Genomic DNA, 20794 nt, shown 5'->3' on the forward strand with positions numbered 1-20794 from the left:
CTAAAACATTGGTTTGTACGTCCTGGCGGAAATCCGTGGCCTTGAGCCATCCTCGTCATCTCAAGCAAACGCCGTTGCCCAACTGACGGAAACCGGTGTCGGCGATGTCCGTTGCCACTGTGATGGCGTGGTCCGAAGTAATCTCCCCCTCCTGTAGGATTTCAAGGGCCTCAGCCCTTTTGGCATCCGAAAGCAAGTCTAACAGAGGGGCGATTTTAAACCACAACTCCCTGTCGTAGCGGGCTACGATAGCCAGGGCTTTGGCCGCCTTGATAGTCGTCGCTGCGGATGAGATGATCCGTCGTCCCATCGTGTCCAACTTCCTGCCCTCGCCGTCCGAGGCCGATGTCCCCCCAGCTTTCTTCTTTGCCGCCGCCAAGACGACCGAATCCGGGGTAGGTTGTGCCCGAAGGCACAAGGGGGCAGCGTCGGGGACCCGGTACTTCTTCTCGTACCAGTCCCCATTACCGGCGCCGTGGCAGGGTTCTTGAGGAGGGCGAGCCCCTCATCCCAGATGTCATCAAGAAGCGGGATGGCGAGGACCGTCTTCCTTTTAGCCCCACGCCATTGGTAAAGGAACCCTTCTTTCTTTTGGGCAGAGCTGGAAAAGCTTGGATGCCCTGGAAATCATGGCATGAAAGGATCCAATCTCGTAGGGTGGGGACACCCGAGCAGGGGACGACAGGGGAAACGTCCCGTCGTCGCCTCCGTCGTCATCTGTACCTGTCATAGCCGTGTCTGTGCCTGTATCATCCCCGTGGGTAGTAGACCGGGGGGAAGGCAGAGCAGGCCGCAGAGGTGGGAGAGGTGGCGTAGGATGCGTCCACCTCCTCTTATGTGGTGGACTCTCCAAAGGTCCTGGCTCCGGTTCCCCCGTCGGGTCTGGCTCAGTTACCTCCGTCGGGGGGAGGGGCAACCTTGTCCTTATCTCCGAACATAAGGACTGAATCGCTAACAAAATGGGCGCCGAGGTATCCTGTGGCGCCGGAAACGAAGGGCGCGAGGGATCTTGAGGAGCCTTGTCGGTGACACCGTCGCTCTCGTCGTCGCCCTCGTCGGGATCCCTCCCGGTGGGCTGGGCCTCTTCCACGACTTAGATGAGCTCTTCTTCAGAGGTCGTGTCCGTATCCACAATGGCCACCAGCCCCTCCCCCACCTTTTCCAACGAGGACTTCGTGGGGGTCTTCTCAATGGGCTTGAAAGACGACTCCCTCCGCGGTGGCAGGGAGACTCTGGGTCCTGAGGGCGCCTCCACAGGTGTAGCCTCCACAGGCTGAGCCAGAGCCGCGGCGACATCCTCAATCGAGGTCTTAGCAGGGTGAATTAAGGCCATCGTCACCTTCTGGACGCCTGGGGCCTTCACCTTGGGGGGAGGGTCCGAGCCTCGCTCCCCCTCTGCCGGAATCTTCGAGATCGACCGGGGCCTCTCCAGAAGCTTCGCCGGGTTCTCGGACTTCCTCTTACCCGAGCCAGACCGTTGGCTCATGGTTGATGGCTCTGGGGAGGATGCGCCCTGCCTGGCAGCCAAGGAGCCCGACCGTTCGGCGATCCCGGTGCCCGTGGACTCGCGGTGCTTAGCCTTTTGTTGGGCCTCCGTCACCGGGGCACCCTCACAGGACTTAGAAGACAGCTCGGACTTCTTCTTCTCGCCTGACGGGCTCTTCCCTTCCAGCCAGTTGGCGAGACGGAGGTGGCGATCCTTCATGGTCCGCTCCGACATGTTCCCACAAACGCACAGTCCTTCTCCTTGTGCGTCTTGTCCTCATGGAGACAGTAGAGGCATAACGAATGCTCGTCCTCCTTGAAAACATTCTGAAGCTGGCATCCAGGGCAGGTCCTGAACAGCTTCCCGGGCGTCGAGCTTCCTTTCTCCTGGGCCATGTCCGGGGTAGGCCTCGGAACTTCTGGAATCCTCCAAAAGCGTAACTCGACGAAATCTTCACCCTGCAGGGGCGTAGAAAACTCCGAAACGGATCCCCGTTGATCGGATGTAGAAACGGTGGAGCTTGAGGCTCTATTTAATGGAAAAATGAGAAAAATCTCCTGAAAAAGCGCGAAAATGCAGCAAAAGCTCAAGAGCTACAGCACGAGGACTCCCAACACTTGAACGTGCGGTAAAAATCTGAGGATGGCTGCCAGAGGCAGGGCTTAGGGAGAGGGCAGTCATTGGCTGGAGGCAGTATGACCCAGAGACCAGTGATTGGTTACTACTAAGAAAGACAGATCAGAAACGAAACTGATTTTTTTCTATACCGAGGATTCCCAGCCTGGCGACGGGGAATATTCATGAGCATGTGAATCCATGCCAGACCCCATGCTGGAGAAATGATGTTACCCACTTGGGGCAACTTCATCAATATGAGGAATTTGTCAGAGAATCGTTCCTCACACTCTGGGGACGTGCGCTCCTGACAGCATCAACTGCGTGTAGGCCTGCACTCTTCCCGTGCATTGCCTGCCCTGCATGTAATCAGCCTCGGCGTATCGCCCCAGCCCTGAGGTCCCCGGATACGAAGTGCACCAAGTTGCCTGAGGGGGGACCATTCCACTCCCAGAGTGAAGTCTGGCTTTTGATGTTCGTTAAGAGTGGTGCGTGTATGCGCATGCTGCCATTTTGTCCTGGCCCGAACCACACTGGGGTTGTGAGTCTGGCACGGAACTGGATTTGGCTTCTACCCGTTTGCTGGACCGTGAATGTTCGGGCCTCCTCTGTACCTCAGCATGGGCCTGGTAGGCTGATTGCCCTCGGACATGGTGCCGGTAGTCCTACTGCGTGTAGGCGCACCCCTCAGGCATAGGCTCAGAGCTAGGGCCGAGCTCCTCAGGAGATTTCCCAGTAGAAGAGCCGACTGGCCCCTCAGAGGTGGGACCTGAAGTATTGGTGGACCCCTCGGCCTTGAAGCCAGTAGCTCGATGAGCATCAGTGCCCTGACTGGACCCGAGTGGCCCCTCCCACTAGGTTGCTTCACAGGGAAAGAATCGCTTTTGTGGCGTGCTTTGATGACCAGAATACTTACCTTGGCCTTCATCTTCCTGCGCACATACTCCTTGATGGGCTCTGGGGGGGACCTGGAGAACAGCTCTTTCCACCTTGCAAGTCGATTCTTTAGTGACCGGAGAGTAAGGGCGTTGTGGGCTGAACAGCCGTCCCAGCCGTGGTCTTCGCCCAGGCAGCAGAGGCAGAGTGCGTGTGGGTCTGATGTCGGAAAGGATCCGTTGCAGGAAGGGCACCTCCCAAAGCCCGCCGGGGCCGACATGTGCCGGGGAGGGGCGAGGCACCAGAGGCCGGTTGAAGTTAAAGTACCTAGGAATTTAAAAGAAATGATTGGGACCCAGACCCCAGGGTAATATGTTAGACACGCAGGGAATTATGAGGGGAAAAAGGGCCTCAACCATATCGCTGGTGAAGCAGGTCCACTCCCATCAATGCGGGAAAAGAGGACTGAGGTGTGGCACCGGAGGGCAGAGTCAGGGGAGCGCATGCTCCCAGGGCCGCGCCCCACGCGCGCAACTAAATTTAAAGAGTTAAGACAATTTTTCAGGTGACAAAGTTTCAGTTTCTGTCTCTAACGAGGGACACTCATACAGTATGGAGGAAAGGAGAGTGGAAGGTGGAAAATGTTGAGATTGTGGAGAATTCCCTAGAGGGGGGCGCCAGGGAAGTGATAAGGATCATACAGAGCTGTATACTCAGTGTTGTGGTTCTAGACCTCTTCTGCAATTGTGCCAAAGCACTGAGAAGCTGCAAGCAAATCAAAGGAATACTCCGGGCTCTGAAAATCTGCTGCAGTAGCACTAACATACTCTCAAACCTCAAGAGTACCAAAAGAAGTGATTTCTAGGAATTGGGGTTCTAACACTATGTAACAACAATACAACAGGGGCTCACAAGTCTAAAGAGAACCAGGAAGAGTGAATACTGCAAAAATAGTGCAAGTAGTAGTTGTAGTTCTAAAATTCCATATGATAGTGCACAAAGCACTGACAGGAATAACGAGAACTAGTACAATTTCATGCTGTATGTTGTCATTCTAACTCCATGCGACCATCGCGCAGGAAGCCCTGACAATGATAAAGGCAGACAAACCAACTGCTTGCTGGCTGTTGTGTTTCTAACACTTTGCAAACATAATGCGGGAGGTGCACTATAAGTCTAGAGATTCCAGATCTGTGACACATTTTTTTCTGCAGAGGACATTACCCGTAGATTTTCTCTCTGTGCCTCCTCTCGCAGGCAAAACAAAAGCATGCAGAATCATACATGAAGGGGAATAACAGCAGCCGGTATGGTACTATAGACATAGCTGTAAACATAGGATAGCAGCATAGACCGAACCGATTTCCTTGCAATTAGGAAATAAAAATACTAAGTGCATTTTGATGTAACTTGTTTACTTATTATAAGCATTCAATTGAGGAAAAGTAATGGGCAGTTCCACTGTCATTTCTAAAGATTTTTAGTCCCCACAACCCCCGAGAAATTTGTAAAGTTTCCAGAAATGTTCACATATTGTTTTACCTCTACAGATAAAAGTAAACAGAGCCTGGAGGCCTGGATACTGGGATTATAATGCCCTTACTCTATCACAGTGGTGCTGAGGAGCTGCCGAGAGAGCCAAGTGAAAAAGGAACATTGGGCCCTCTGTGTTTAGCATTATACTAAGTTATAGCAATTAGGGAGATCTCAGAATGAAACGCTGTACTGTATTAGCAGTGGCTACATCATTCCACGGCAAAAACCCATGTGGCATTGAAGAACCGAGTAGAGTCCAAAGCGTCACTGAACTTGGGGGTGGGGTTTTGGTTGCCTTATTCCACAATCGACAGCCACACAGCATGTACCTATTTGCAAGTCTGTGATTTGGAGGCCAAAAGAATTTAAAATTGAAAAGACACGTACGAAATAGAGAGAAGTGGAATGCCAGTACTGGTAAAAGTAAGGGAGGAGACCGATTCCATCCATGTTATTTATGTCTTTAAAAAAAAAAGAAAAGTGCTGCCAGAATTTGTGAAGAGGGTAACCACCATACTGCAGCTGTCTCCTGGAAATTAGGAGTAGAAGTCTGACTGGTCGAGGATTTTACAGAGACCTGGCTTGTTCTTTGCCACTGACAATGCAGTGGTAATAGCACTGTGGCCCTCCATGGATATCACCACTTATATCACATTTATTTCGAGCAACTTGCTAATTTCCAAGATGAGATTCGATGCAACCTGTTGACAGAGGTGGAAAGGAGGGAAGATTGGGTAGAAAGGAAAAGTCGGAAGCACCTACAGACAACCGCAAAAATTCTGGGCTCATCTGTGATTAAATTCCAACTGTGATGGAAAAAAGAAATTCAGCCTCCACTGTGATGGTATGTTCCTTGGGCTGCATCTCACCAGTCCCTTTGTTTACTTGTGAAAGCCCCAGAGTAAAAGGAAAAAATACCTTTGTTCATCGCTTGTTACTTAGCTGGGTTAATAAAGAAAATGTATCTCTCAGCAATCTCTGCAGTTTGAAGCCTGGAAAGCTCTGGCTTTATAACCTTTGTGGCTAGTTGTTAACCAAGGTTTATGAAGATTAGCTGTAAATGAAGTCAGGATGTTTATCATCATCCGTGCAGGAGTAGGAACGTTTTATTTTTTATTTTGCCGTGTGCCTTAGAAGTTAGTTTTTAACTTTTTAGATAGGCTCTCCTGCAAATATCCAGGCTAAACATGTCCCTCTAGCAGCTGTATTGACGTGGCCCAGTGCAGACTCTAGCATGTCCATAGCCACCTGTTTGGCGTCTGTAATTGCTGCCGAAAATTGGTCTCTTAATTCAGGGCCAAGTAAACAGAGAAGTCACTGATCCTACCATAGTCTGAAATTGCAGGCAGCATTTTCAGGGCCTAGGTGGCGGACCTTGTTCATTTAAATCTTTCTGTCAACTCGGTCTTGGGTTTTCTCCTTATCAGCTGTGGCTATTAATGGCTTGGGGACGAGAAGGAACTTTGTCCTTGAGTTGAAGGCCACTGCTATGACCGCCGACTAAGCTAGGAAGTTATTTCCCAGATATAGTTTCTCCTCCTGAATAGTCTGGAATTTGGCATCAAATCTTCCATCTGACGGTGGCCCAAACAGGATCCCAAATTGTCCAAGATTCCTTAATGCCATTAGGTTGGAGAAGGTTATCAATCTCATCCTACCTGCCGGAGAGGACCCCTTGCAGGTCTCCAGTTTCTACTGGGTCTGGATCAGGTGTTTTTAATTTAAATTTCAAAATGGCCATTACTCCCAGAAAGCATTTGTGGAGGCCTTGCTCAGCTTCAGTAGTTTGACCCTCTTCATCCGTCGAGTCATTACACTTACACACACACGCACAATATGAACAGACCGAAATCATTGCATTGTCGCATACAGAAAACAGTGGTACAACCCTTCAACCTCTACAAGATCCCAATTAAAATCCTAATTTTTAGGGATCCCAGAGAGAAAACTGAATAATAAAATGGAACTAGTGTAAAACATTTTACTAAGGAAACATCAAATTCCTGTATTAAGTAGTATTTCCTTCTACACATGTAGGTGTTTCGACTGTGAATGTAACATATTCCTGTGAGATGCATACAATAATTTATGGTCCAATTACTTTAATAAAGGTTTGCAGTCTTGTGTTTAATCAGTATGGTTAAAATGAATGCAGTTTTATTGCTGAGATGTGAGCAGAAACAATGCCATCCATGTGAAAGTGATCTTCAGCAAATATGGCAATAGTTGTCGTTTTTTTCAGCTTGAGGTCCCATCAGATTCAAATGCCGCAGTTTGTGATTACTCAGTCTTTTCGGGTTCTACAGGTCCACGCCTAAGCCTTTTTATAGCGGGAATGAGATGATCAAATAGTCCCACGGATAGAATCATTCCTGAAATAGAATTAAACAAAAAACATAAATTCTAAGTAGATTAGCGGCCTCTTACTTTTAAACAACGTTTCAATAACTGTAAAGTACCTTTCTCTTCATTAAACATATTACACACATACACACATACACTAATCGAGCACTCTCAGCTCTCAATATCAATGAACGATTACTGAAAGATATGACAGTGCCACTACGCCAGGTTACCCCCTACCACACATTTCATACTTACCTGCAGCACCTCTCACCTCTATTTCTCACATTCAGCCTGCCTCCATCCCTCCCCCTACCTAGCGTCCAACCATTTGCAAGCCACGCTTATGGCTTTCAAATTAACTACTAGCCAAACTTGCTTTGTGATTTCATCTCGCTCCTTGCTTCTCTAGCCGCATCTATGCCAAGTCGCATAACTGCTATGTCAATGACTGCCCGCAGCATCATGTCTTTCCATGTGTGTAGCCAAAGCCATGAGAGCACTGACAGCTTAACCGTCAGCAACCGTACAGGAATGTTTCCCTCAGCATCACTGCCATTCATCTTCTCTTTTCGTGAGCACACATATGGGGTTCCCTGAAAGGCTTGTGCACTCAATTGCCTCAACCCTTGGCCCCCAATATTTGTGCAAAGCTACATGCATCCATATACAAGCCCACATAACCTTTCTAACACATCTCCAGTAGAGCTTCTTTCAGCGTTCAATTCAGGTCCTAGCTTTGTTTCGAAGAGGCATAGTGACAGACACAGTGTCAGGACATTCTGCAATTTCTGCACAGTAGCATTCTAATCTACCAACCCCTGGGTCTCTGTAACAGTCCTAGGACCACCATGAGTGAGTAGTGCGTCACTTCTCTTCCCGTATTTTCAGGACCTCCTTTCTTGCCCACTACGCTCCACCGTATGCCCAGTGCAACAGGGTATTGTGTTCCAGCGTCCACTTGAGTTACGGTCCAGATTTTGAGTTTGGCATATAAAATTATCTCGATTGAATTTTGCCATAAGATGTTAGTTTAATATGGTCTTTGTTGATTGATATCCACATGTGTGATCTTGCTAGCAACAGTGCCTTTTCTCTACATAAGTGTTCTGACGCCCGTTTTGGTCTGTTCCTTGCTATATAAAATTATAAAAATGAATACATACCCAACAAAGCCCTGCTGTACAACCTGACGTTTACACATCAATTTTGACAAAGTTATTCGCCGTAGTGACTACCTTACTCCTAGTCCATAGTCCCCTTTCCTCCATACTTGTGGGACATTCCACCAACCGAGACGGGACCAGAGCACTTTAAAGCATCAAAAACATTTGTTTTTGTCCTTCTTGTATTTTTACGTGGGGCCACTGCACGTCACCGTAGCCCCGCCTTTCTGAGCTTTGGCCCACGCATCGCCCTTCAGTCCTTTTCTATATCAAGGTCCAGGACCATTTAGCAACAATAGAGGATACTTATTAGAGGGGACGGCGGGCGGGCGTATGGAAGAAAGGGGATTATGGACTAGGAGTAAGGTAGTTACTACGGTGAGTAACTTTGTCATACTCCTACGCCGTCCCCTTTCCTCCATACTTGTGCGAGATTCCCAAGCACTGACCATAGATAGGTATTACGGGTGGATGGAAATTCCCTTATTAGAAAAAATTCTTTTTTTTTTAAACCAAGTTTATTTTGGATCGAAGGCATACAGGTAAATACAACATAACATTTGCCATCAATTATTAATTAGGTTCTGTATCTTACTTGTGTTTGTACCCTACAGTTCGTAGAAGTTCCCTCAGCCTTTGAAGATTTTCAATTTTCCAATTTTTCCCCCTTGCTCTCCCCTTCCCTCCATCCGCCCTCCCCTTAGTTACCCCTCACCCCCCACAACTTTAACCACTACTTTACACTATAGAGTTCAGCAGATTTAAGATCTTTTCCTGATGCTTGGGTCCCAGCGTCTTTACGTCTGGTGGGTCTCAGATGACATGCGTGTTCCGGAGTAGGCGGGGTTTGAAGAATTGGGCTTCTCTGTCCCGCACCAGTTCATGGAATGGGTTCCAGATAGTTAAGAATGTTAGGTATTTTCCGGTACTGAGAGCACGTATCTTCTCCATAGCCATTTCTCCCCAGACCTTGATCCACCACAATGCTGAGGTCGGACCTTCTTTGTTTTTCCAGTTTTGTGCAAGGGTCATTCTTGCTGCTGATAACAGGTGAGTAATGAGAAAGGCTGACGTTCCTGACATTGCGCATTTACCTTCTATTGGGACTCCTAAGAGAACTGTTTTCGGAGATCTCGGCTGTTCAACCCCAGAAATGTCCTTAATGTGGCTTAGTGTTTCCTTCCAATAGGCCACAGCTTTGGGGCATGTCCACCACATAGGAAATAGGTCTCCCTTCTCACCGCAGTTACTCCAGCAGTTTGGTGAGTATGACTTTGTGATTTTATGGATGCGGTTTGGGGATATATACCATCTGAGGCATAGTTTGTAAGCTGATTCCTTAATCGTGGTGCATCTGGAGGTGCCATGTGCACGTGCCCATATTTGGTTCCATTCCTTCTCTTAGTGGCTCTTGCATGTCTCTTTCCCAGTTCATTTTGTATGTGAGATTGCCAGTCGATTGATCGTTGGAGAGCAGTCTGTAGAGTCTGGTGACCCCCTTCGCTGTGTTGCCTTCCTGCAGAAACAGTTCTAGGCCTGATGGCGTTCTTGTGCCCGCTCTCTTCTCCGTCGTGTGGGTTATCCAGTACCTTGTTTGTGCTCATTTTCGCCTATATTGAATTTCTGCTGAGTCTGTGAAGAGTAATTGAGAGCCGTCTTTGTATGTCTCTCAGGTACATGGTCTCGGGCCCTGACCATCCCGCCCAATACTTTCGTTGAAGACCCGGTGTGAAATCTGGGTTGTGCATCAGTGGCGTATATGGGCCCATTCTGCTCGGGATGCATTTCTTTTTCCGGGCTTTGTCCCAGCTTTGCAGTGACCATTTCGTCATTTCCAATAGCACACCTCTGCTCTCAGTTTTCTTTTCTCAGGCTCAACAGGGTTATTAGGGGGGCTGATGAGGCTGATTGTTCGATTCTACACCATCCCTTATGGTTCTCTGGTTTTGCCCACCTCAACATTGGTGCTAGTTGTGCTGCTAAGATGTATCTGTCCATTTCTGGAACTCCCAGGCCGCCCAGGAGCGGGGGGACGCATTAGGATGTTTCTGGATACTGGGGTTCTTACCGTGCCATATAAATTTAAATATCGCGTTTTGCAACTCTCGGATCTTGGCTGGCGGTATGTGCACCGGCAGTGAACTAATTACATAGAGGAGACGAGGGAGGATAGTCATTTTGACAGCTGTGACGCGGGCAAACCATGACAGCTCCTGAGATTCCCATCTGAGCATGTCTTCCTGTAGCTGTTTCACAGCGGGATTATGTTTGCTTGATATAGCTTATGTGGTTCTCTAGTAAGGTGGATCCCTAAATATTCCAGTTTTTACCCCACCCAGCTCATCGGGAATGTCCTCTCCAATGTCTCAGTCACTTCTCTCGTTGCTGTTAAGTTCATGGCTTTTGATTTGGAGAAGTTTATGGAGAACCCCGAGATCTGTCTGAATTCCTCCAGTTGGGCCATCGCTCTGGGCATCGTATTTTCTGGGTCTCCCATGAAGAGCATAATGTCGTCCTCGTACAGCGCTATTTTGTGGGTCTCCTGACCAATCGTCACTCCTATGATGCTAAAATCTTGTCGGAACTGCATTGCGCATGGTCCCATCGCCATCACAAAAATCAGAAGGGAGAGTGGACAGCCCTGTCGCGTGCCCCTTCTGATCTTCAGGAACTCCGTACTTTGTCCGTTGATCCTGAAACTTGTCGATGGGTGTTGGTAATTAGCAAGCACCATCTTGGTGAATTCTGGGCCACAACCGAAGCGCTCCAAGATCAGTTTCAGATAGCACCAGTCCATGCTATCAAAAGCCCAGGTGGCATCTAGAGCTGCCACTGCAAACCTCTGTAGTGTTCGTCGCCCTGCATCTATGACGTCTACTGCCCTTCTGACGTTATCTTGAGTGTACCGGTCAGTAATGAACCCAGCTTGGTCGTTGTGTATTTTGTTCGGCAGGATTTTCATTAGGCGAGTTGCTAGGATTTTCGTATAGATTTTTGCGTCGATGTTCAGCAATGCTATGGGACGATAGCTCGCACAGATGTGGGATTTTTACCCGGCTTCAGGGGCACTATAGCTATCGACCTCCCCATATCAAGTGTGACCTTCCCCTCTTCTCTGATTGTATTATATAGCTTTGTCAACGGGCCGAGCAATTGGGTGCGGAACGTCTTGTAATAGCCGTTGCCAAGGCAGTCTGGTCCTGGGGTCTTATTGGCTGGTAGTGCTGAAATGGCATCGCTGATCTCTTGTGCCGTAATTGGGTTCCCAAGACTAGTTCTGTCTTGTTCAGAAATCTGGGGCAGTGGGAGCGTGTTGATATAGATAAGTTGGCGTTCTGGGTCAAGATTCTCGCTACTTAAGAGTTCCTCATGAAATCGCTTCATTATTTATTTTTTGTCAAGCTCCGCCGTGTGGGGTTTTCCATGCACGCCGTTTAGTTGTGCTATATAGTTCTGTGTTTTTTGCTTTCTCAATTTCGCTGCCAGGAAACGATTTGCCTTGCCTCCATGGATATAAAAGGATTGTTTTGTTTGTAGCAGTGACTGGGCGATCCGGTCCGCCGTATGATTCTCCAGTTGAGCTCTGATTTTCCAAAGCACTCTTAAGGATTTTCTCGAACAGTGGGCTTTGTGTTGGGCTTCGGCAGCTTTCACCTTTTTTTCTAGTTGGTTTGTCACCAATGCTCTTTCTCTGTAGTATGCCACTGCCTGTGATATGAATTCACCCCTGATCACTGCCTTTCCAGCATCCCATATTACCCCCCAGTCTGTTTCCCCATTGTCGTTTTCTTTGAAGTAGTTGTTGATGGTAGCCTCCATATGGGCCATTAGCACAATATCCTTCAGGAGGATTTCATTTAAGCTCCAGGGCGGTTTTGCTCTGCTCCCTTCCACCCCCCAATCTATACTGGCGCGTGATCTGAGTGATATTCCACTCCTATTCCTACTTCCATTATTTGCTGGACTAATGTTGTGGATACTAAGATCATGTCTATCCTGGAGTATCCCAGGTGGACGGCTGAGTAGTGGGTGTATTCTCTCTTGTCCCCTTGCAAGAATCGCAAGTTTCAATAACACCTAATTCTCTGAAGAATCGACCCAGGGCTTGTCTTTTTCTGATCAGTTGTGGGCCGGTGGGGAGGGACTGTTTTGTCCAACATTGGGTCCATGACACAGTTGAAATCCCCACTTACAATCAGTTGGCCCTCGCACCAGCTGCCCAGTTTGCCCAGCAGATCCATTATGAACACATCCTGGTGACTATTAGGTGTGTAAATGGCTAGGATTGTGTACAATTTCCCCTTTATCAACCCTTTGAGCCCCAAGTACCTGCCCTCTTTGTCTTTACGGATTTGTAGTTTTTTGAAGTATAGTGCCCTCCCAATTAGTATAGCTACTCCCCTTTCGTTCTCACCACTTGAGGCAAAAAAATTGTTGTGGGAAGGCTCGATTGGCCATTCTCTTCTCGTCTTTGGGGAGGAGGTGTGTCTCCTGTAGGAGCCCAATCGCCGTCTGCAATGTTTTCAGCCTGTCTAGTATCACCCGCCGTTTTATTGGCGAGTTCAGGCCCTGTACATTCAGAGACATTACCTTTGACTGAGCCATTTTTGTGTAGGGGAAGTTGCGCAGTTTCGAGCTGGAAGTGCGGCGCTCCAGTGACTCTCACATTCACCTTTTCCGTCCCCTGGGTCTCTAGCTTGTTCTGTTGATGTGCCTCTTGGTTCCTTTGCTCTTCCCCCAACCCTCCAAATCTCCCTCTTCCTCTCCCCTTCCCAGATGTTTTGTTCTTCTTCCTCCGTGCGGGTTTTGTGTGTTTCGGTGGGTTGTAGTCCTCGACCATTGTTCTAAGGTTGTACACTCTCTTGTTAGTTGCTTCTCCTAGTGTTCTTCCGTCGCTAGTTATTCCTGGCTCTCTTGCGGAACCTTGGATTTCCCCGTTTTCTTTGACTTCCGCTTTTTCTCGATTGACCGTTCCCACGGTTTACTCGCAGTCTCTGGTGGATTGGGATGTGGTCGGTCATTCCGACTATCCTGGTCTTCCTCTAGCTGTAGGATTGAACAGCCCTCCTCGCAGGTAGTGATTTTCTGCTCCTTGCCCTCCCATGTAAAGGAGAGGCCAAACGGATGCGTCCACCTGTATCGTATCTGCTTTGCTTGGAGTACTTTTGTAATAGGCTGCATCATTCTTCTCTTGCAGAGAGTAATCAACACTAGGTCTTGGTATATTTGAATGTGAGAGCCATTGATTGTGAGATCATTGTGGGATCTTGCTGCTCTCAGCATGTTTTCTTTCTGGCAGTAGGACGTCACTGCTATTAGGACGTCTCTAGGCCTTGCTCCAGGGTCGTTCCATTTTGGGCCAACTCTGTGTATCCGATCAAACCCAATTTAGTCTGACTGCGTGTCCGGGAGCATGCTACTGAAACATTGTTGCATAGTGTCTTTGAGGTCTCTATCCTGGATCGTTTCAGTCAGGCCTTTGACCCTGATGTTAGATCTTCTTGAACGGTTTTCAAGGTCCTCTGCCTGTAATTCCAAGTTGGTTGTTGCGTTAGCTAACGGTCTAGAAGGACGCTGTTCTGGTTAGATTCTTCTGCTACATTTGATAAGCCATTTTCTACGATATCTATTCTGCCTCCCAGGTCTGCCATTTCTCTGCTTACCTCCTGGAGGGAAGATTTCAGTTCCTCCTTCACCTGTTCCAACTGGTTGTGGAACGTATTCGTGAGTCTGGCTTCTATCCCCTTCAAACAATTTAGGAGTTCCTCCTTGTCTGACGCCATAGTGTATGGTGGCGATGCCTCTGCGTTGTTGGGTCGTTCCAGGGGTGGAGGAGGTGAATCGCTCTCCGTTCGTCGTCTCTGACCCAAACACTTTTCAAGTTGGCCCACCTGGGCTTTAGCCTGTGTTCTCGTCTTTGACTGTCCGGGCCTCACACTAGCCCCTGGCATCTGAGTTGCTCCTTTGGGTAACGGTCAGTGCCACTCGGAAATAGCAGAGCTATCTTCTTAGGCGTCAGAGCAAGAGGGGGCTCGTTCCTTTGTGCTTCAGCTTTCGTTTCGTCTCCTTCTTCAGGGGGAGTACTCAAAGAGCAATTCCGCCTGCTTAGTCTATCTAAGCACGTTGGTAATTCGCTTGTCTCTTCTTGCCGGGGCTCGAATGTTATGCTAGCTGTCCACAACTTCGTAGGGTAAGCGCATCGGTGGGTGAGACCAGCCAATCCTCCGGTCACTTTTTACCAATATTGGTGACGTTTACCATTGTTGGGGTAATCTCTGGTGCCTGGTTCCTCTTTAGCAAGCACTTTGTTTCCCCCTTCCTCCCTTACACAATCACCTGTGTCCCCCCCAGTCTCTGATTTGGACCACTGGCCCCGTATTCCTTTACCTGCAAATTGGTGGCAGAGTGTCTTGTAACGGGACCATCTGGGTCTGGGGAAGGCGGTTTTGTCTGCATCAAATCTTTTAGTTTATTATATGTTCTTTCCACCCAAGACTGTAGAATTTTTGTTTTTTTGGAGAGGATAGGGCGATGCAGTGCTAGTGCGCTCTCTCCCTGGGGCTCCTTTACCAATGTGTATGCCTCCTTCGCCTCTTGGAGCTCTTAGGCCGATTGATGTGCTTCTTTACAGTTCTTGTTGTCTCTTGTCCCGCTCTCTGGACCCCAGGGGCACCTTAAGGCAGCACTTGTTTACCCTCTTGGTGGTAGCTCCAGGGTAATAGTGCTGCTGACACTGTATATTGCTTGGGAGTTTATGCAAAGGAGCACGCTGCTGCGCTGTTAACGGGTGTGCAGAGTGATGTTGCTGCAGACTCTGCACCTTGCTTGGGGGTTTATGCAGGTGGGTGTGCTGCTGTGCGTGTCGACAGTTGCAAAGGTGGGCTAATGCATCAGTAGTTCAGTGCCCGTGAGAATGTTTAGGCTGCGTCGGGTGGGAGCCTGTATAAATCTTATTTTTGGGATTGAGGGAACAGGAGCCCACCGTCACAAGCCTAAAAACAAGGCCCTGCTCTTTTTCTCGCTCCTGAGCACTTTTGCTTGTGCTTGCTTCGGAGCATGATCCCGGGCGTAGCGCAAACTGGTGGCAGTCCATGATTGGCAGATATATGCTGTACGTAGCACGTACCTTGTAGCTGTCGATGTCCGTAGGACTCCCCTCGACCTAGGCCCCCTGGCCGCTCGCTCTCAGCGCACACGGCTGGTGCTGGGGATCCGTATGTACACAGCTGCCAGGGTAAGTGTGTTGCGGGTCCTGTCGTACACAAATCACCTTCTATCCGCCTTCCCTCTTGCTGGTTGCTGCGGTGCTGCAGCGGGGGCTGGCTGTGTTCGTTTGGGGCTTCGCCTCCTACCAGGGCTGTTTTTAAGGTGTTTAGAGAGAGGAGGTCGGACGGCCCCCTTATTAAATTTCCAGGGGCTTCCAAAGTCTCCCAGTGTGTCCTCACCCACCACCGAAGTTAGCGAGCCTCCTGTGACTCTATTGTGCCCGTGGGGGGGTGGCCCGTGAGCACGGCGTGTCTGGCGCTCCTCTCAGAACCTTGTGGCTCCCTCTGTAGTCCTCACTCGGTGTGCCCGCTACGCGTATTATGGAGCGGGCCCCCGCTCCAGTTTTGCCTCTCAGTGGGGGCTCCTCCTCCCGCAGGTGGCTCAACACCCACGCGGATGCCGCCGCCCTGCTGATAGTTGGGAGAGGGGGGGGCCCCCTCATCTTTGCCGCGTCCCGCCGCTGGTTCCTCCCTCGGGACTCCTCCGATTCTCGCCGGAATGGCAGTCGGGTGCTCCTGCACCCGCCGGCTCCTCTGTCCTCAGTCTGAGGGTCCTCCCCCGAAAGGCTGTGTTCCCGTCGGGGCACCGGTGGATTCTGCCTTGGGGTCCGCAAATCTGCTTGGTCACTCCGACATCGGGTCCCTCCCTCCTTTCTCCGCTCGCCGCCTGGAGCTTTAGGATGGCGTGTGGCATCCTCCTCTCACGGCGGCAGTGGAAACCGCCGTAATTCTGCAGCGGGGCAGTGTTTTCACCCGGGGTTTCGTCCCCAGCTGCCCCTGTGTCTCATCCACCACAGGATGCGTTATGTTGGAGGCGGGGGAGCCTCTAAGTGGGGGCAATTTTCACTTTAGGTGTCATTGGAATAAATTCTTAAGAACTGCCTGGCCAAATTGGGCATCAGCCCGGGAGCTCATGTCTGCAAAAAGCTGATGGGGAGGCCCACGTAGCCGCCTTGGCAATGGACTCCCAAGGGACGTATTTTTGGAAGGCAACAGTAGCTACTTTGCCACAGACCAGATGTGCATGAATGCCCTTTGGGGGATGAAGGCCTTGAGGAAAGTTAGGAACGGATGTTGGACAGAGAGCTTGAAGCTCACTTATTCGACTTGCAGATGCAATCAAAAAAGCCACCTTCCAACCAAGGTACTTGAGTTCGGTAATGGCCATAGGTTGAAAAGGCTTACGACATAAAGCGGTGAGGACCACATTCAAATCCCATTTGGGATGAGGGGACACGAACCAGATGGAGAAGACCTGCAAAGTGTCTCTTGATGATAGGATTCGCCAGTGAAAAAGAGTAACTGTCTGTAGACAGATAAGCCGCAATGGCGGATAAGTATCTCCTGCATGATAAGGCATGGATGCCAAAGGCTGTAAGGTCAGATACAAAAGACAAGACACAGTCAATAGATGTCTGTGTGGGATGAATCTCTTTGGCTAGACACCAATGGTAAAAACAGAGCCACTTGCTCCTGTATTGAGCTCTCGTAGAGGGTTTACGTGCCGCTTGAATTATATGCATGTTATCCTCGGAGAGGTTGAACTGTGCTAATGATCGGAGCTCGGGTACCAGGCTGCCAAGCTGAAGGATTGTCGGGAGGAATGCCACGACTGGTGATTGCCTTAGTGGAGAAAGTCAGGAATCAGCTGCGACCTGATCGGGGAGCACACCGACAGGTGTTGCAGTTCCGAAAAAACCAGAACCTGGCTGGCCATCAAGGACTTATGAAGAGGACAGTGCAGTTGGAGGCACGCCTTAGTTTCCAGAGCGACCGGTGAATCAGCAACAAAGGAGGAAAAGCGTAAGCTTTCACGTTGTCCCACAGGATCTCAAGAGCGTCCCCCAACGAAGACACTCCGAGCCTGTCCGTGAAAGCATAAAGAGGAAGTTTCTGGTTCGATGAGTTTGCAAAGAGGTCCACCGCTGGAGAACCCCATTGCTGGAAGATCTTGGTGAGAACATCAGTGTTCATCTTCCACTCGTAACACGCCGCAGATTGGTGGCTGAGGCAGTCACATTGATGTGACCTGGAATGTGCACAGCTTGGAGCCAGACATTGTGTTCGATAGCCCAATTCCAAATTTGAATAGCAAGGTCCACTAGAGGAGGTGACTCTGCGCCCCATGTTTATTGATGTAGAACATCGCCACAGAATTGTCTGTACAAACACGGACTACCTTGTTGGTGATAGACGGTCAAAAGGCTCTGAGCGCCAGGAAAATAACCAGGAGTTCCAGATAATTGATATGGAACTGTCTGCCCTGAAGTGACCAAAGATTGAATACATTGAGGTGACCCAGTGTCACTGCCCACCCCAGAAGGGAGGAGTCCGTGGTAACCGTCACTTGTGGGCAGGGCTCCTTGAAGGAGGCCCCCACAGAAAGGTTGCTGGCGGATGACCACCATTCAAGATCCGATGTCGTACATGACGGGACTGGATTCATCTTGGAGTACAGATCCGTAGCCTGGGACCAGCAGCCCTGAAGAGCCAACTGAGTGCGCCTCATTTTTCAGGCGTGCAAAAGGTAGGACTAACACACAAGAGGCCCTGGGGCCAAGAAGTCTCTGGAACCACCATGCCGACACGTGGGAGGAGTGCAGGAAGAGCTGGCACATGGTCAAAAGGTCTGCCATCCTGTCCTCCATCAGGAACACTCTGGTACTGACAGTATCCCAGAAACATCAGGTCTTGAGCAACCGCCATCTACAATTTTTAGCCAGTTCACCGACAGCCCAAGATGCAACAGGAGCTGAAGGAGTGACTGAAGATTGGCCGTAGCGGCCTGTGGGCAAGGACTTGTAGGAGCCAATCATCCGAGTACGGATATACATGAATTCCCTGCAGTCTGAGGAATTCTGTGATGACTGACATCATCTTCGTAAAGACACGCAGTACCGAGCTGAGACCAAATGGAAGCACACGATACTGGAAATGTTCTGTTCCCACGGAGAACTGCAGATATTTTCGGTGCGGGCTCCAGATTAGTATATGCATGTAGGCATCCTGAAGGTCTAACATGCTGAGCCAATCGTCCTTCCGGAGAGAGGACTTTATCTGGCAAGGCATAATCATCTTGAATTTCTCTTCGGGTAGAAAGATATTGCACTTGGAGATGTCGAGGACAGTGCGCAGGACAGGCGGGTTGGGTTTGGGCACTGTAAACAGACGGGAGTGCCTTGTGGGAGGTCTCCCCTTGATCCCACAAGGGAACAGGTTGCACTGCTCTGAGGTCTAGAAGTTGCTGTAGCTTGGCTCTGAGGGAGGGCGACCCCGTCTGCTGGAGAGGAAGGAGAAAGGGTGGGGTAGGGACAAGCAGAAGCCCGCCCTGGCAACGGACAAAAACCCATCAGTCTTCTGTGATGGTCTGCCACGCCTCGAGATGAGACAAAATTTGTCTTCCCACCGGAGTCTCATGCGACTGATGGAAAACATCATTTAGATGGTTTATCTGCGGGGAGACTACCCGTTGCTGAAGAGGAGGCTGTTGACTGAGAGAAAAACCGGCCACCTTGCGTCTGCTGTTTACGGTGAGGGTCACCAGCGGGAGCCTCTGCCCGGCGTGCACGGCGGTCCTGAAAGCCTCTTAAACCAGAGAAGGACCTCGTTTGAGACCCCGACCTCTGAGTATAAGGTGCCTTTGCTGGGGTTTTGGCTAGGACCGACAATGACTTGGCAGTTTGGGTGCTTGCCTTGGTTTGTTTAAGTTCCTCGTCATTGGAGGAGTGGAACAGTTCCTTACCCTCGAAGGGGAGATCATTGTCCTGAACATCCTTCGAAACCAATTTTTATTAGTTTTTACATATAACCATTCACATTTACAAACCATTACTTAACCACACACGTATACAACCAAACCATTACTTAACCACACACGTATACCACCAGTTGAACAAGTTACTTACCAACTGTAACGTTCTTTCGACTGGATGTTCCTCCCAAGTATTCCTCATCTTGTGATAATTTGTTTCGCCAGCTTCGCTGCATTGGAAAAACATTTCGGCAGAGGACACTGTGCTCGAGGTTGTGGCGTCGAATGTCCCTCGACGGGCTCCATACCGTGTCGACGTCACCGATGGTATAAATGGCTCGAGCCGCGCCCGTTGGCTTCAGTTCCGTTTTTCCAATTGCTTCGCTCTCGTGAACGGCGCGCTTCGAGATTTTCTGTCAAGAAAATGTCTTCTTCATCGACCGCTTCGACTCCCAAGACTGGGTTTAAGAAGTGTAATGACTGTGGATCGAAGATGTCCATCACCGATCCTCTGTTTGTGGTGTCTGGGCTCAGACCATCGAACCGGCGACTGTGGCTCCTGCCAGTCTATGACGGAGAAGGCCCTCCGTGAGAGGAAATGTAAGTTAGCGGTGGTGCGGGAGGCGTCGAAGGGCTCTTCGAAAGCCTTATCCAAAAAAACATAAAAAATCATCCGACTCTAAGGAATCGGAACGCCATAAAAAGCACTCAAAGAGATCCCGATCTCATAGCAGGTCGAGACGATCTTCTTCGTCTTCCTCTAAAAAGCTCAAAAGGAGACATAGATCTCCGTCGTCATCGTCCTATTCGTCGACAGAATTGGTTCGATGTCCGACTAGATCGGATTCCCCTTCAAAGTGGGAGAGCTTTAGAAAAAGAATGTTGCAGGTCTTTGAGAATGCACTCCCCTGAATTCACCCACCGGCGCCCCTCCTCAGTCCCCTTTGACGCGTCGACAATATTTATTAAGGGGGAGGATGGTGGGACGTATGGAGGAAAGGGGACTATGGACTAGGAGTATGTTATCCACTACGGTGAGTAACTTATAATTACTCCTACGTCCCGTCCCCTTTACTCCATACTGTATGGGCGATTACAACTGAATGTAGCCCTAGGGTGGAGAGGTGACCCTCCTAAGAAAACAAATTCCTTAAAACTGCCTGACCAAATTCCACATCCGACCTGGAGCTGGCATCCAAGTAGTAGTGTTTGCTGAAGGCCGATGGTGTAGCCCATGAAGCCGCCTTACTGATGACCTGCCACAAACGTGCCTCTGGAAAGCCACAGCTGTGGCCTTGGCTCTGATAGCGTGGGCATGCAGATTTTCCGGGAGTTGACTGTGCTGCTCCTCATAAGCCTCCTTGATGGCCGCAACCACCCATCTTGCTATGGAGGCCTTGGAAGCTTGATAGCCTGGCCTTGACCCCCCGAAGGTGACAAAGATCGCTTCCGATTTGCGGAAACTCTTGGTTCTGTCCAGGTAGAATTTTAGCTGACATCCAGACAGTGCAGTACCCTCTGCGCTTCGTCCTTGTGGTCCGCGAAGAAAGTAGGTAGCATTGAGGTGAAACAAGGAGATTAACTTGGGTAAGAATGCAGGATGAGTTCTAAGGACCACCTTGTCCTTATGAAAGGTAGTATAGGGAGGTCTCTGAAGCCACAAGTGCCTGGATTTCACTGACCCTGCGTGCAGACGTAAGACCCCCCCAAGAGGGCTGTCTTAATGGTGACTAGCTTGATGTCCGTGGATGCCAAT

General features: G+C 49.7%; 1 protein-coding gene across 2 annotated transcripts in view; it reads right to left on the reverse strand.

The window, feature by feature from the left end:
* Positions 1-6480: 6480 nt before the first annotated feature.
* AQP11 (aquaporin 11) overlaps positions 6481-20794 on the reverse strand; it is a 335864-nt gene continuing 321550 nt past the window's right edge. For both annotated transcript variants that reach the window (XM_069639987.1, XM_069639986.1), the window contains exon 3: positions 6481-6885. In XM_069639987.1, coding sequence (XP_069496088.1) covers positions 6794-6885 — 92 coding nt within the window. In that variant the 3' untranslated portion in view covers positions 6481-6793. The remainder of the gene's footprint in view (positions 6886-20794) is intronic.

Source organism: Ambystoma mexicanum, chromosome 7q (genome assembly GCF_040938575.1).
Source record: "Ambystoma mexicanum isolate Mex_15411 chromosome 7q, UKY_AmexF1_1, whole genome shotgun sequence".
NCBI classification, from domain to species: Eukaryota; Metazoa; Chordata; class Amphibia; order Caudata; family Ambystomatidae; genus Ambystoma; species Ambystoma mexicanum.